General features: G+C 36.5%; 1 protein-coding gene across 1 annotated transcript in view; it reads left to right on the top strand.

The window, feature by feature from the left end:
* Positions 1-1,741: 1,741 nt before the first annotated feature.
* LOC145689358 (protein GVQW3-like) overlaps positions 1,742-12,663 on the top strand; it is a 40,257-nt gene continuing 29,335 nt past the window's right edge. The window contains exon 1 of the mRNA XM_081763510.1: positions 1,742-1,784. Coding sequence (XP_081619636.1) covers positions 1,742-1,784 — 43 coding nt within the window. The remainder of the gene's footprint in view (positions 1,785-12,663) is intronic.

Below are 12,663 nucleotides of genomic sequence, written 5' to 3' on the forward strand. Positions count from 1 at the left end.
CAATTTTCAGATAACCAAGATCGATTAGAACGTTTAAGATATATACGGGAAAGAGCCCATGATAACTTGTATAAAAGATTTCTGATTTCCGCTAAATCGTACAACAAAAAGAAGAAACAGCAAACTTTTAAGAAAGGCGATCTGGTTTGGATTTTTGATTCAACTGTTAAGAAAGGTAACTGTAAAGCTTTCTCAGGGAAATACTTTGGTCCAGGTATAATTCAAGGAAGCAAACATGACAACAGTTACTATGTAAAGTTTCGGACAGTACATGGGCAAATTAAGATTGATTCTTTCGCTGTTGACCGTTTAAAAATGTATTACCCACCAGGAAAAGATGCTGAAAAGGATGTTCAGAAACTAGATGCCTCTTCCCCTACTGTCTTAGGTGAAGGTGCCAAGGATCCCGAGTTACCAGCTGTTAATGGTGATTTCGCCCAGTTCTTAGTTGAAGAACCAAATTTGGACAGAGATGATGCTGTTCCTGATTGTATGTTTATCAGGAATATAGTTTCTATGGTGGACCTACCGACTTGGTACGACATGGCTTCCCCCACCTCAACCTTAAAAGATAGAATGTGCCCAAAGTTTTCAGCCAACCACGAGATCAACAAGAAAATAGCCCTATATTTTGGAAGTATTACCTCGCTCTCCGGAGACTGTATAGTGAACAGTACGAACACGTCATTGGAGCCACGTGGAGGTGTTGACCGAGCGATCCACCAGGCTGCTGGACCAGACTTACTTCAGGACTGCGAGAAGATTAGTCACCTAAAAGTTGGAGATGTTTGTGTCACCAATGCCTATAACCTCCCTGCCTCCTACGTCATACACGTTAGCGCTCCACCAGACAAGAACCCAAGGAAACTACAAGCGTGCTATGAAAAAGCCTTAAGTCTCGCATTGAAGAGTGGCTTTAGATCCATAGCCTTTCCGAACATTGCCACCGGGATTTTCTTTTTTCCCAAGGAAGAAGCATGCCGTATTGCTTTGGATTGCATACGGAAGTTTTTAGAAGAGAATTTGGATTTGGTGGACATGGTTGTGTTCTGTCAATTTGACAAAGAAAATCAACGAACGTACGAGCGATTGATGCATGTATACTTTCCACAATAGACCTGAAAGAGAACACATATTTTCATTATATTGGATTAGTTTGTTACTGGCCTGCCAGGGAACTATAATCTAGATTAGTACGTGTATGTTATGGACGGACTATGTATAGTCGTCCTGCTGTATGTGTCAGAAGCAAAGAAAAAAAAATAACATGCAAGTTACCAGCACCATTCGTGCAACCGAAGAAATCCCTCTAGAATTCTCTTTTTTCTCCCTTGTCTTTTGTTATTTACTCACTGACAATAATTTGAGATGACGTACCTGGAAATAGAGAAGTTTTGACTTATAGTAAAGGTTGATAAATGGGTTAACAATAATAGTAACAATTATAATCTATTCAATACAATGGTTCTGAAATGAGTTTTTTTCCCTCTCATTTCAGATGTATTGGGTATTAGTTTTCTTTCCTCTACAAGTTATCTGTATTTCTTCTGAGTGGGATATAGACCATCGCAAGCAAGCTACCTTGGATAAATTAGGTATCGCCATTTCTCATGCAGGATACGCTGTGCACACAACGGACACTGTCTATACTACCTTACGTATACATTTGGACCTTCATCTTTCAAATTTAAACATTACTTCATGTGAGAACAAAGTAAATCCTTTTAATGATGTAGTTACCATGGAACGAGATTTTTATGCTAAGTTACAAGCTGTTATATCATGTACATTTCAGTATTCGAATAGTTCTTTACACTGTATGCATCAACACCGTCCTACTCGTTCCATAGTTTCATGGCTCTTAGGAATATCCTCTTTTGGATTTTCTTCCTACAATTTTGTTGAGACCCAACGAATAAAGCAATCCCTTAGTATTTTACAAGACCACGATGATTATTTGAAATCCGAACTTCAGAACATTAAGAAAGCATTTAATAATGAAGTGAAAATAGTACGTGGCGTGGTTCTGGCTGTCAAGCATGCCGTACTCCAAATTCAAAACGAGACTTCGAACCTTTTTTGTGATGTGATTACCCATGAAAGACGATTGTGGATTATGCAAAATTATTATGAATCCCGACGTAAGGTTGCCGAGATGCTAACTGATATTCTACAAAATCAACTAACCTATCGTATTTTAAATTCTGTTCAGATACTTTCTCTAGTTAAGAGCCATGCTATTCTAAAGGATACTCTTTTCCCACACGATATTGGTCTATTTTATACGGTTTCCTCAGTTTTTCTTATAAACTTCAATTTTGATTCATGGAACATTGATCTAATGTTAAAAACACCTGTAGTTACTCCTGATAAAATTTCCCAGCGTTTTATGATTCACAACCTAGGTATTTTAATGACAAACAAGATTGTCAGGTATTCGTTGCCTAAAGAGGCCTACTTGTCAGATAATCATTTTGTAGAAATTGACAATCAACAGTGTGTTTGGAAGAAATTTCTATACTTTTGCGAAACCTCAGGTTTAAGCGCCAATAATCGATCAAAATGTCTTACGGACATATATTTTAATCAGAATTTAACCTTTTGCAACCTAGAAATTGTTCCTTCTGATGCAAAATTTGTTCATTTATATACGCCAGCTGGCTTACTATTTTCTTCGTTAGTACCAGGTCATATAACTTCTAGAACTTCCCATAATATTTTACATACTACCCCTATTAAATATGGAATTAACCTGACTCAATTTATAGTACATGACAATTTTGAAACAGTGCTTATTCAAAATATGGTTTTACCCACTCGGAAAACGATAAATATGGAACATGAATATATGAACATTGATTTAAATTTTTCTCTCCCTCATCTAAATTTTTCTGCGTCTATCAAAACCCTTACTGAGTTAGATATGGAATTACAGAAATTGAAAATTAACCATACTGAGTTTGTTGTTAAGCGATTTAATAACTTACATACTACTTATTTTATTGTGATCCCAATATTAGTCGTAATTTTGAGTTTGGCAATGCTCATTCAGTGTTTCTTGATATGTAATTTGAGACGTCAAATCCGTTCTACACAACCCAGGGAACCTTAAGCTTTTTCCCCCTTTTTTGTATAAGCAGAATCGTTATATGCATTATTTTGTGTCTATGTTTGTTTGGACCTATGACTCACAGTTGTTGGAATCGGAATTTGCTTCTGTTGTTTGGTTCCTGTTTTATCATAGTGTTCCCGGGATGATTTTGTTTTACAGGACCATACAGTGTTGTTTGTGTCGTGACAAATTGATTTGTCAGGTTATTGACGTTTTAGTTTATCTGTCCTTAGTGTCTTAAGTCAAATTCCACCTTATGTTAAATGAGTCAAGCTATTGTTTTTTTTTTTTCAACACAAAAAGGGAAGAAGGGAGTTTTGTGAAGTTTATTTTCCGTGATATGTCCATTCTTCGGACAAGAGAAATATTTGAGTTTTGTTGAGTAATTCTCCTTTGTGTTGAAGTGTTGCAATACCTTTTTTTTTTATACGATACCTTATTTGAGTGGGCACGTTTTGCCCAGCTATTTTTGGATAATAGCAGTCTTGAAAGATGCATATTTTACCCTAGAATTTCTGCTTTTGATTTAGCCCTGAAGATTTAGGAGGTACTAGAGTTACCCACTAAGCGATACAAAATATAAGTTTTCATGCTTATTTAGACATTTGTTTTTTTTAGATACTTCTGGCTTTTTGCTCCTGTTTTTTAACAGTGAGAGCGGAAGAAACCTTCTCATTCCGTGACACCGCCTGGGTTGTTGTCCATGTGCTCGAGATATCTTTATTATCTATTGGAATTCTTTTACTCTATAAATTATACAAGCGGCATTCTAATGACCGATTCCGTCAAAATACTAGTGATAAGCAATGTCTACCCTTATCTACAGTGACATCTGTTTCGGAATCTCGCCCTATGATCAACGACACACGAGATTCTACAAAAACTCATTTCTTACGTAATTATCTCACTTATTTGTAGTTTTGCCGCTAGTTGCCTACCAATTTTTTTGGATAGAATCTGGATAGAATCCAATTTTTTTTTTTTTGGATTCGGATACGTTTCATCAATTTAAGTAAACTTCTACTGGGATCACAATTATTTTGATTCTGAGTATACCTACCCCCTCAACAATGAAACCTAGTGTACGTACATTTCAAACATGCAATTGGTTTATTACATTAATTTTTCTTTCTTCGATCCCCCTTTTGTGCCCCCGACCCCCCCCCATGTTACTGGAATAATCATAATTTTTTTTTTAGCCGAGTGCTAGGCGGCATAACCTGGCCCCGTTCCTGTTTTTGAGAAGATTAGCTGAAACAGGAAATGGTTTCAGCCTTATGATTATTCTGGTCCCACCCTCATACACCCTCCCTCCCTCCAAGATTGCCTTGTGTTGATTTTGTGTTGTATGGTATTATTTGGTCACTGGGCACCAATTACAAATCATATTAATGCTTAATTTTTGTTTTTTTTTAAATTTTGTCTTGTTCTTCCTCTACTTCTCTTCCCCCGTACGTTTACTTTTCGTTTTTCTACTGTACTAAGATTAGCCTTGCACTTACGTTCCAGCTACTTAAATTTTCTATTTTCTTACCGCAACTACAATTTGTAACCCTTTCTTACTTTTCCTCCCACATTCTCATTCTACTCAGTCTCAGTTCTCTCTAGTCAATTCTATGCTATTTTAATTTCATACCTAAAACCTGTTCCTTTCTCCCTCCCATGCCTTCATTAAGCAGCGAATGAAGAAGAGGTTACCATCCATCGTAGACCTTCAAGGGGCCACCACCCCCCTCCAGGAATGCTACATCGAGTACATATGGATTGATTGTGGATCACTGTTTTACTTTTCCACCAAGATACAGTATTTTTTGCATTAATAATAACTTCGGATGGACCGTTACGAGGATAGCGTCCCCCGACGCCATTTTGAACTTTTCATCAGAGACTGATTTTCGTGCCTGATATATACCACTTTTAAGCTGCAATTAACACTTCATACTTCCCCCTCCCCCTATTTTTTTATATACCTTTATTGTCCTCTTCATGCCGGTTCGCTGCCACCTTCGTCCATCAACACTAATAAACTATTTTTTCTCTGGACACATTTCTGCTTTGCTCTGCATGCCGGCTGGTGATGGCACTTGTTCAGACTACAGCACCGTCTAGTGGAAGCTTTTGGAACCTCCGCCTACAAGGCCATCTGCATTCTTAGAAGTGCTATCGTCAAAGACTACTGACCGATATATTTTCAAGGGCTCCGAGTCAGCAAATTTTTCTTAAGGTCTTACGTAGTTATAAACAATTCCACGTGCTTTTCTGTTTACATGGACATGTGCTTCAATGAACGCTTCTTTATACGTCAAGTGAACGTTTATTGTGTTTACAAATATACATATGGATATGTGTGCTTTTGTCCTTTTCTTTTAACGCAAAAGACAAAGAGAGAAAAGTGCAGTAATATGAAGAAGACTGGAACTTCTAACCTAAATATCGAATTATTAACATTTTTTTTTGTTTTCTGTGTTGTTTTCATTTTATTTTGGTGTTTTTTTCCTTCGGTGATAAGTATATATACACATGATTATCAATTTAATGGTGCATATTATTCAATGAACGATGATATAAAATAAACTTGTTTTTTTTTTTATATATCTTCAGTTCCAGACGGGGGAGTGTAAAGGAATCAATGTGTCTTTGCTTGAATTCACAAAGACTGTTATTAATAATGCATTGAGTTATGCAGACAATAATGTTGGTGACAGGTTTCTATTAATTTTATTTGTGTTTTGTGGAGTTTGTGTGTAGAGTGCTTGCGTCCTGAATTGTCAACAGTCAACTGGTTGTTGTTTTGCTACATCAGCAATTTATGAATGTTATGTATTTATTGTAATAAAGTTACGAGAGACACCTTCCTGTCTCCTCCCAACACCTAAAACCACACCTCCTATGACGTCTGGGACTCGCTTTCGATATCAACCAGAATAGTCACCGAGCCTGGGGGCCCTCCTTAAATAGCCCCGGTTACTTCCGTCTGGGGGAGTAGCGATATAGATTTGAAGCCGGGAGTAACGGTGCGGAGTGGAAGCTAATCTCGGACTTCTCCTACGAACTGGCGGATGCCCGCGATATCCCGCCAATAGTCCAGGACCAGATCCATAGCAAGATACCAGGAGACCAGAGAGGGACCAACGGACGCCCGGACGTCATGAAGGTACACCTTCCCTAACCGATAAACCTAACCCTAACCCTGTCTCTCTTCTTTCATAGAATTTCTTCGTTATTAACTCTAATATCCCAATGATCTTTTACTTCAAAGGACAGCCGTCCGAATCCAGTGCCTGTGAACTGAGCTAAATTCCCCACTTTCGTTCTTCTGACGGCTTGTGTGTAGGTGGAGTTTCCTTTCATTTTTCCTCCCCCACACACCCTTTATATGGTGGAGATGTGGCTTTTTACTCTTTCTTTTTATCCCTGCTAGTGTCCTACTTGGTGGAGAATTGTTTTTACCCTGTCAGTTCTATCTCTGCATGTTTTTAGGTCAATCTTCTAGTAGTGCATGTTTTTCTTGTTTTCTTTTCTGGCCAATAGCTGTTGTTGGAGCAGGCATTTCAGTGCCGAGTCTAGACTGGTTTTCTTGCGGGAGTGTAGCACACGCACCCCGATCGAGGCCAGTTATTGGGCGTATCTCCGCAACAGACGGATGGTTTCACCAGAGTGGAGGCCAATAAGCTCTCTTGTCTATTGGGTCTTTCGCATTTCACTACTTTTGCAGTGAGGCATTTTTGCCGAGTCTGTGCGAGGTTTATTGCGGAGGTATGGACGTACCCCGAGCAGAACCTTGCTAAGGGCGTAGCACTGTACGAGGAGGGTTTCACCCTATTGTGAATGCTCTTTTGGTGTGCGTCTTACTTTCGAGCAAAAAGTACTACTTTAGCGTCGAGGCCTTTTGGTCGAGTCCGCACACGGAGGTCATTGCGATCAGATGGAACTTCTGACCGATCCGACTTCCTCGTTTAGGGACGTAGTGGCGCTAGAGTCCGAGAGGTTCTCCTCAATTGGAAAATAGCTCACCTATGTTTCCTCTTATTTTTGCATGACACTTGGGTCCTGGCGAGATGTTTTTTTTTTTTTCGAACTCTTTCCAGGTATATATTTTTACTGCACTTTCGGCGACAAAATCTAGGCAATTACATCTAGATCTTTTATAATGAAAATTTCTCCAGATTTTGCAATTAATCAATTCAAAATTACTTTCATTTACCTTATTGATATAACTACTTGCGATAACTGCATCAGCACACTACCACAAGCTTATTTTACATGCTATAAATCACAAGTTGATAATTGAGAATAAACACACAAATACATAGTTTCATTAATACGTTATAACTTTTTACATACAACTAACTAACGTTATGGCCTACGGATTGCGGAGGTTCAATGTTGCGTTGCGATCACCAAACCTCTCCACTGACATCTATCCTTAGGCAATTTAATCCAGTTTTTACTTTGTATTCCTATTTCTGCGAAACCCATCTTAATATTGTTCTTCCATCTGCGCCTAGGTGTTATTAATGGTCGTTTTCCAGTTGGTCTCTCAGTTAAGATTTTGAAAGCGTTCGTACTTTCTTCCATCCTAGCTACATGACCTGCCCACTTGAGCCTTTTAGACTTGATGACCCTAATAATGTTGGGTAAACCGTATAAATTATGTAGTTCCCCGTTATGAAGTTTCCGCCAATCGTCATTAACCTATCTCTTGGGTCTAATATTCGCCTCAGGATCTTGTTCTAAAATATTTTCAATTTATGTTCTTCATTCCGATTTAGAAGCTATGTTTCGCAACCATACAGAACAACAGGCATGATTATAGTTTTATATATTTTAAGCTTCAAATTCCTCGACAGAATTCTCGATAAGATATTTTGAACTGAATAATAACTCGAATTAACTGCTTTTAGATGACATTTAATTTCTTCGTAAATATGGTTTTCGTCTGTTAATACTGATCCTCGATATTTAAAAGTGTCCACTTTATCAAAAGTAACATTCGATATTTTAACGCATCCATAATTTGCCGTATTGTGATTCCGACGAACTTGCATGTATTCAGTTTTCTCTGCATTTACTTCTAAACCCATGTCCCTACAAGTGTTTAATAAGACCTCTGCATTTTTTCTATTATTCTCCTATCATCCCCTTTAAATTTACATCATCAGCATAATCCATAACCTGATGAACCCTATTCCACTCTAGGTTCTGCCTGCCATATTTGATTTTCCTTATAAGGTATTCCAAGACAAAGTTGAATGATAATGGTGACACTGCATCTCCTTATTTTAGGCCATTTTCGATATGAAAGCTCGTGGACAAAACTTTTCCTTCCCGGACATTACTTTGGGATTCATTTAAACACATTTTAATTAATCTAACTAGCTTTTACGGTATTCTAAATTCTGTAAGAATGCTGTACAATGTTTCTCTCCTAACAGAGTCGTAAGCCTTTCTAAAATCAATAAATAGTTGATGTACCAGGGTATAGTATTCCCACTTCTTCTCGAGTATTTGTCGAATGGTAAATACTTGGTCGATAGTTGATCGACTTCGTCTAAATCCGCACTGATAATGTCGAATAGTTTCATGTGTGTATTGGGTCAATCTAGCTAATAGAATGTTTGAGAGGATTTTATAGGACGTTGACAAAACGGACATGCCTCAATAATTATTACAGTTAGTTTTGTCGCCTTTCTTGTGAATTGGAACAATGATTGATTCTTTCGACTCTTGTGACAATTCTTTCTTGTTCCGTATAAGGAGAATGAGTTTGTATAACTTGTTCCACATTTTTTCGCCTCCAGCTAAAATTAACCCAGCTGGAATTTCGTCTACACCACGAGACTTGTGTTTCCTTTATTTCTTTATAGCGGCTTCTGCTTCTAATCGTTGCAACAGTGAGACAGACAAATCCCTGAATCCCAATTGGAATCATTTGGAGAAGTGAGGAAGGACCCATCTACACATGTATGTATAATTTACAAATATATGTTAAAAAGTAAATAATTTACAGCTTACAAAAATATATATTGAACGACCTACGTATCTTCAGATATTTATTCTCGTTTTGAAACTCATTTATGATCAGTGTGTTTTTCTTTTTTTCCACACATCCAGTATTATTATTATTAAATGTTTTGCCTTTCGACAGGTACTTTGACCAATGACAATTTTATTTTTTCAATTTTACATTTGGGCCTTGAAATGTTTCTTCCACATTTCTCAATCTTCAGCTTCCTCTTTTAACTCCCAATGTTTTCTTCTATTTTCCAATTCTTCGATCAGTTGTGTTTTTCTTCTTCCTATTTCTCGCTTTTCTTCCATCTTTACTTCTATGGCGGTACGAAGAAGACAATTTTTTGCCAGATGTATCCAATCCGATTGGTCTTTCTACAAAGGAGGCTGGCTAGAATCGCCCTCTTCTCTCCTGCCCGTTTTAAGACATCTTCATTTGTTGCTCTCTCTGACCATTTAATCTTCTCCATTTTTCTCCAACACCACATTTCGAACCTCTTTAAATAATTCTTCTCTAACTTCCGTAATGTTCAAATCTCTGAACTATACAGTCCAATTCTCCATATATAGCACATGGCATCCAATGTGCAGTGAAACAAATATACATTATACACACAACGAATTATAATGCCATTGATATATGGCGTTCATCGCACAACACGTCAATATTAAATTGTAGACATTATGGTTGAAATGTTAGGTCTAAATTAGGTTGCATCTGTCCGGACGTTTGTAATACCAGGGAAAGTACTAGACTCAACCTGTTTTTGTTATAGCATTCGGGTGGGATACGTTTACTGTTGACTGTACGTATGTAATACAATGGATTGTCAGATTCCTATTAAATACAGATATATATATATATATATATATATATATATATATATATATATATATATATATATATATATATACTGTGTGTAGTTAATAATATAACATCTAACATGGTGAACAGAATACATAAATATAGTAACATTAACAACTGTATTTCATAAGAATACGAAAATCCATTGTATAATTCTGTAACACAACTTCAACGCCGAACTCTTAGTGTCGAATTAGTACGCTAAAGTGTCATTTACACTGGAATGACTGATCTATGTTCGAATTGTGTTGAATTAACTTTTTTTCTTTCTGTAAAGGAAAACAGGTCATGAGCAGATGTTTTCAACAGGTGTCTGGTGATATACAGATATGCCCGGAATCATAGCAAATTAAGTCTAATTAGGGACTCAAACCAATGTTATAGTTTTTAAAACCTCTGGATTTATGAATCTAATTAAACAGTTTTCTACTTAAATCAGATACCGATCAGGTTCACGAAAACTGGTTGCAAAATTTTATTTTGTTTCATTAATTGGAGTAATTCATATATTTTCAACCGTATATCGACTTTATAGTTAACTAATTCGATACAATACCTAAGATTACACTTGTTACAAAAACTCATCTCTGACAGATGGCGGAACACTCTCAAAGACGCTGGCATTTCTGTGTCAAAAAACAGTCTCAAATAATAACCGAAGTATAAAAATATACGGATCAAAAATCTATATACGGATCAAAAATCTATCTGCGGAAAAATAATATAATTGCCTGTCTGTTGAAAATGTAGATAAACTTGACCTGTAAAATAAGTAGAAATAAATCAATTCTACAATTTCTTTTATTAGCGTACTGTATTTAGAAAAAAGTGTCTAAACATTATACATATATTTTCGATAAAGTCTCATTGAAATAAGAAACTGAAACCAGTCTGAGAAAAATCCTCATCGGTAATTTTCGAGAAAATAAGAAAAAAAAACTAATATTATATTCCCAAAAGGTACATCATTCATGGGCTACTATAACAAGCTCACTAATGCTTCACTGTTTAAAATGAATGTTGCTAAAACATACGACATTAACCCTCTGTACTGAGCAGTGGCGTATATAGGGGGTGGCTTCCGGGCTTAAGTCCCCCCCCGAAATCTTAGTTAGTATAGTAAAGTAATGAAATATCTTGCAGAATTATCACATTTCCAGGCAAAGCCCCTCCCCCGAAAGTTAGCAAAGCCCCTCCGGAAACAAAATCGTAAATACTCCACTGGTACTGAGTGAATATTACTGAGTTTCCTTGCCTACCACAATGGATTCAATTGAATGATATATGATCAGCAAATTAACACTAATGCGGTTGTTACTAATTTTCTAATACTTTCTGATAACTTTCAGTTGAGTGATGTGTGGTAAAATCATCGAATCCAATGGAATTATTACTGAGGATTTTAAGGCTATTACGCAGCTTTTAGTCGAGTGATTTGTTTGTCAGCACATTGTTACTGGATATCTGGTCCTTGTAACAAATCCTAATAGTTAAGTGATATATAGTGAGCACATAGATCTCAACTCCGCTGGGGTTTTCGGTATAACAGATGGATTTTAGTTGAGTAATGTCTGGTTAACACATCGATCTTAATGCGTTTGTTAATGCTGTTTCTATACTTACCAGATCATTTTTAGTTGTATGATATATGGTCAGAACACGGATCCCACCTCATATATACGCAAAAAAAAAAGAAAGGTTACTAGTAAACAAGAAAAAGGTGGACAGTAACCAAGTTAGTTTGTCAATATATAGACAACAGAGTCGTGTGTCCCAGCAGCCAAGCCAAAAAGGTTAACGAGAGAAGGTGATCGTAACCTTGCGTTACAGGTTAACATTGCTAGTTTACAGTGTAATAACTCACAGGGGTACGCTAACCGATCACGTAGTTACCACTATCAATCATAGCCTGTAACCGGTAACCTTGTTAGTATGTTGGAATAACCGACTGCTCGGTTAATGAAACAGGGTGCATCAACTGCAGTAACCGAGTATTTTGGTTAATATAACATATTCAATTAGTATAAGTAACCCATTTACTCGGTTGAAGCAATACGGTAGGACAAATGTGTAACCAAGTAGATGGGTTAATATAACATATTCAATTAGTTAAGATAACCTATATATTCGGTTAATGTGATAAGATAGGGCAAATGTTTAACCGAGTAGATCGGTTAATTTAATCTGTTCAGTTAATTGAAATAACCCATTTACTCGGTTGATGTGATAGGGTAAGTCAATTCTAGTAACCGAGTATCTCGTGTAAATAGCCTGCTTTATTAGTTGAAATAACCATGACTCAATTTATTATAACATCTTTTGCTTTGTTGTCCATATATTGACATTTTTTTTAGGGTTAAAATTGTGTTTAACCTTTCTGAAGGTTAAAATTTTATGCCGAATTCGGAATTGTTCTCGCTTTATAAAGTTTTGAACCACTTAAGGAAGTGATGTGAAACAAACGTTTATGTACAAAACTAAATTTTCTCTAGTTTATAAAAACACATAAAGTGAAAAGAGGCAAAAAAATATATAGTTTTATAAAAGAGAAAGAATTTAGCTTTGTGGAAGGTATTAGCTTTACGTCAAACTTAAGCGGTTCAAAGTTTTGTACTGAGACACAAATCTAGGTTCGCCATAGAATCTTAACCTTAAAATCAATACACAATTTTAA

The sequence above is a fragment of the Thermobia domestica genome, chromosome 7, assembly GCF_964235325.1.
Source record: "Thermobia domestica chromosome 7, izTheDome1.hap1.1, whole genome shotgun sequence".
In the NCBI taxonomy this organism is placed as follows: Eukaryota; Metazoa; Arthropoda; class Insecta; order Zygentoma; family Lepismatidae; genus Thermobia; species Thermobia domestica.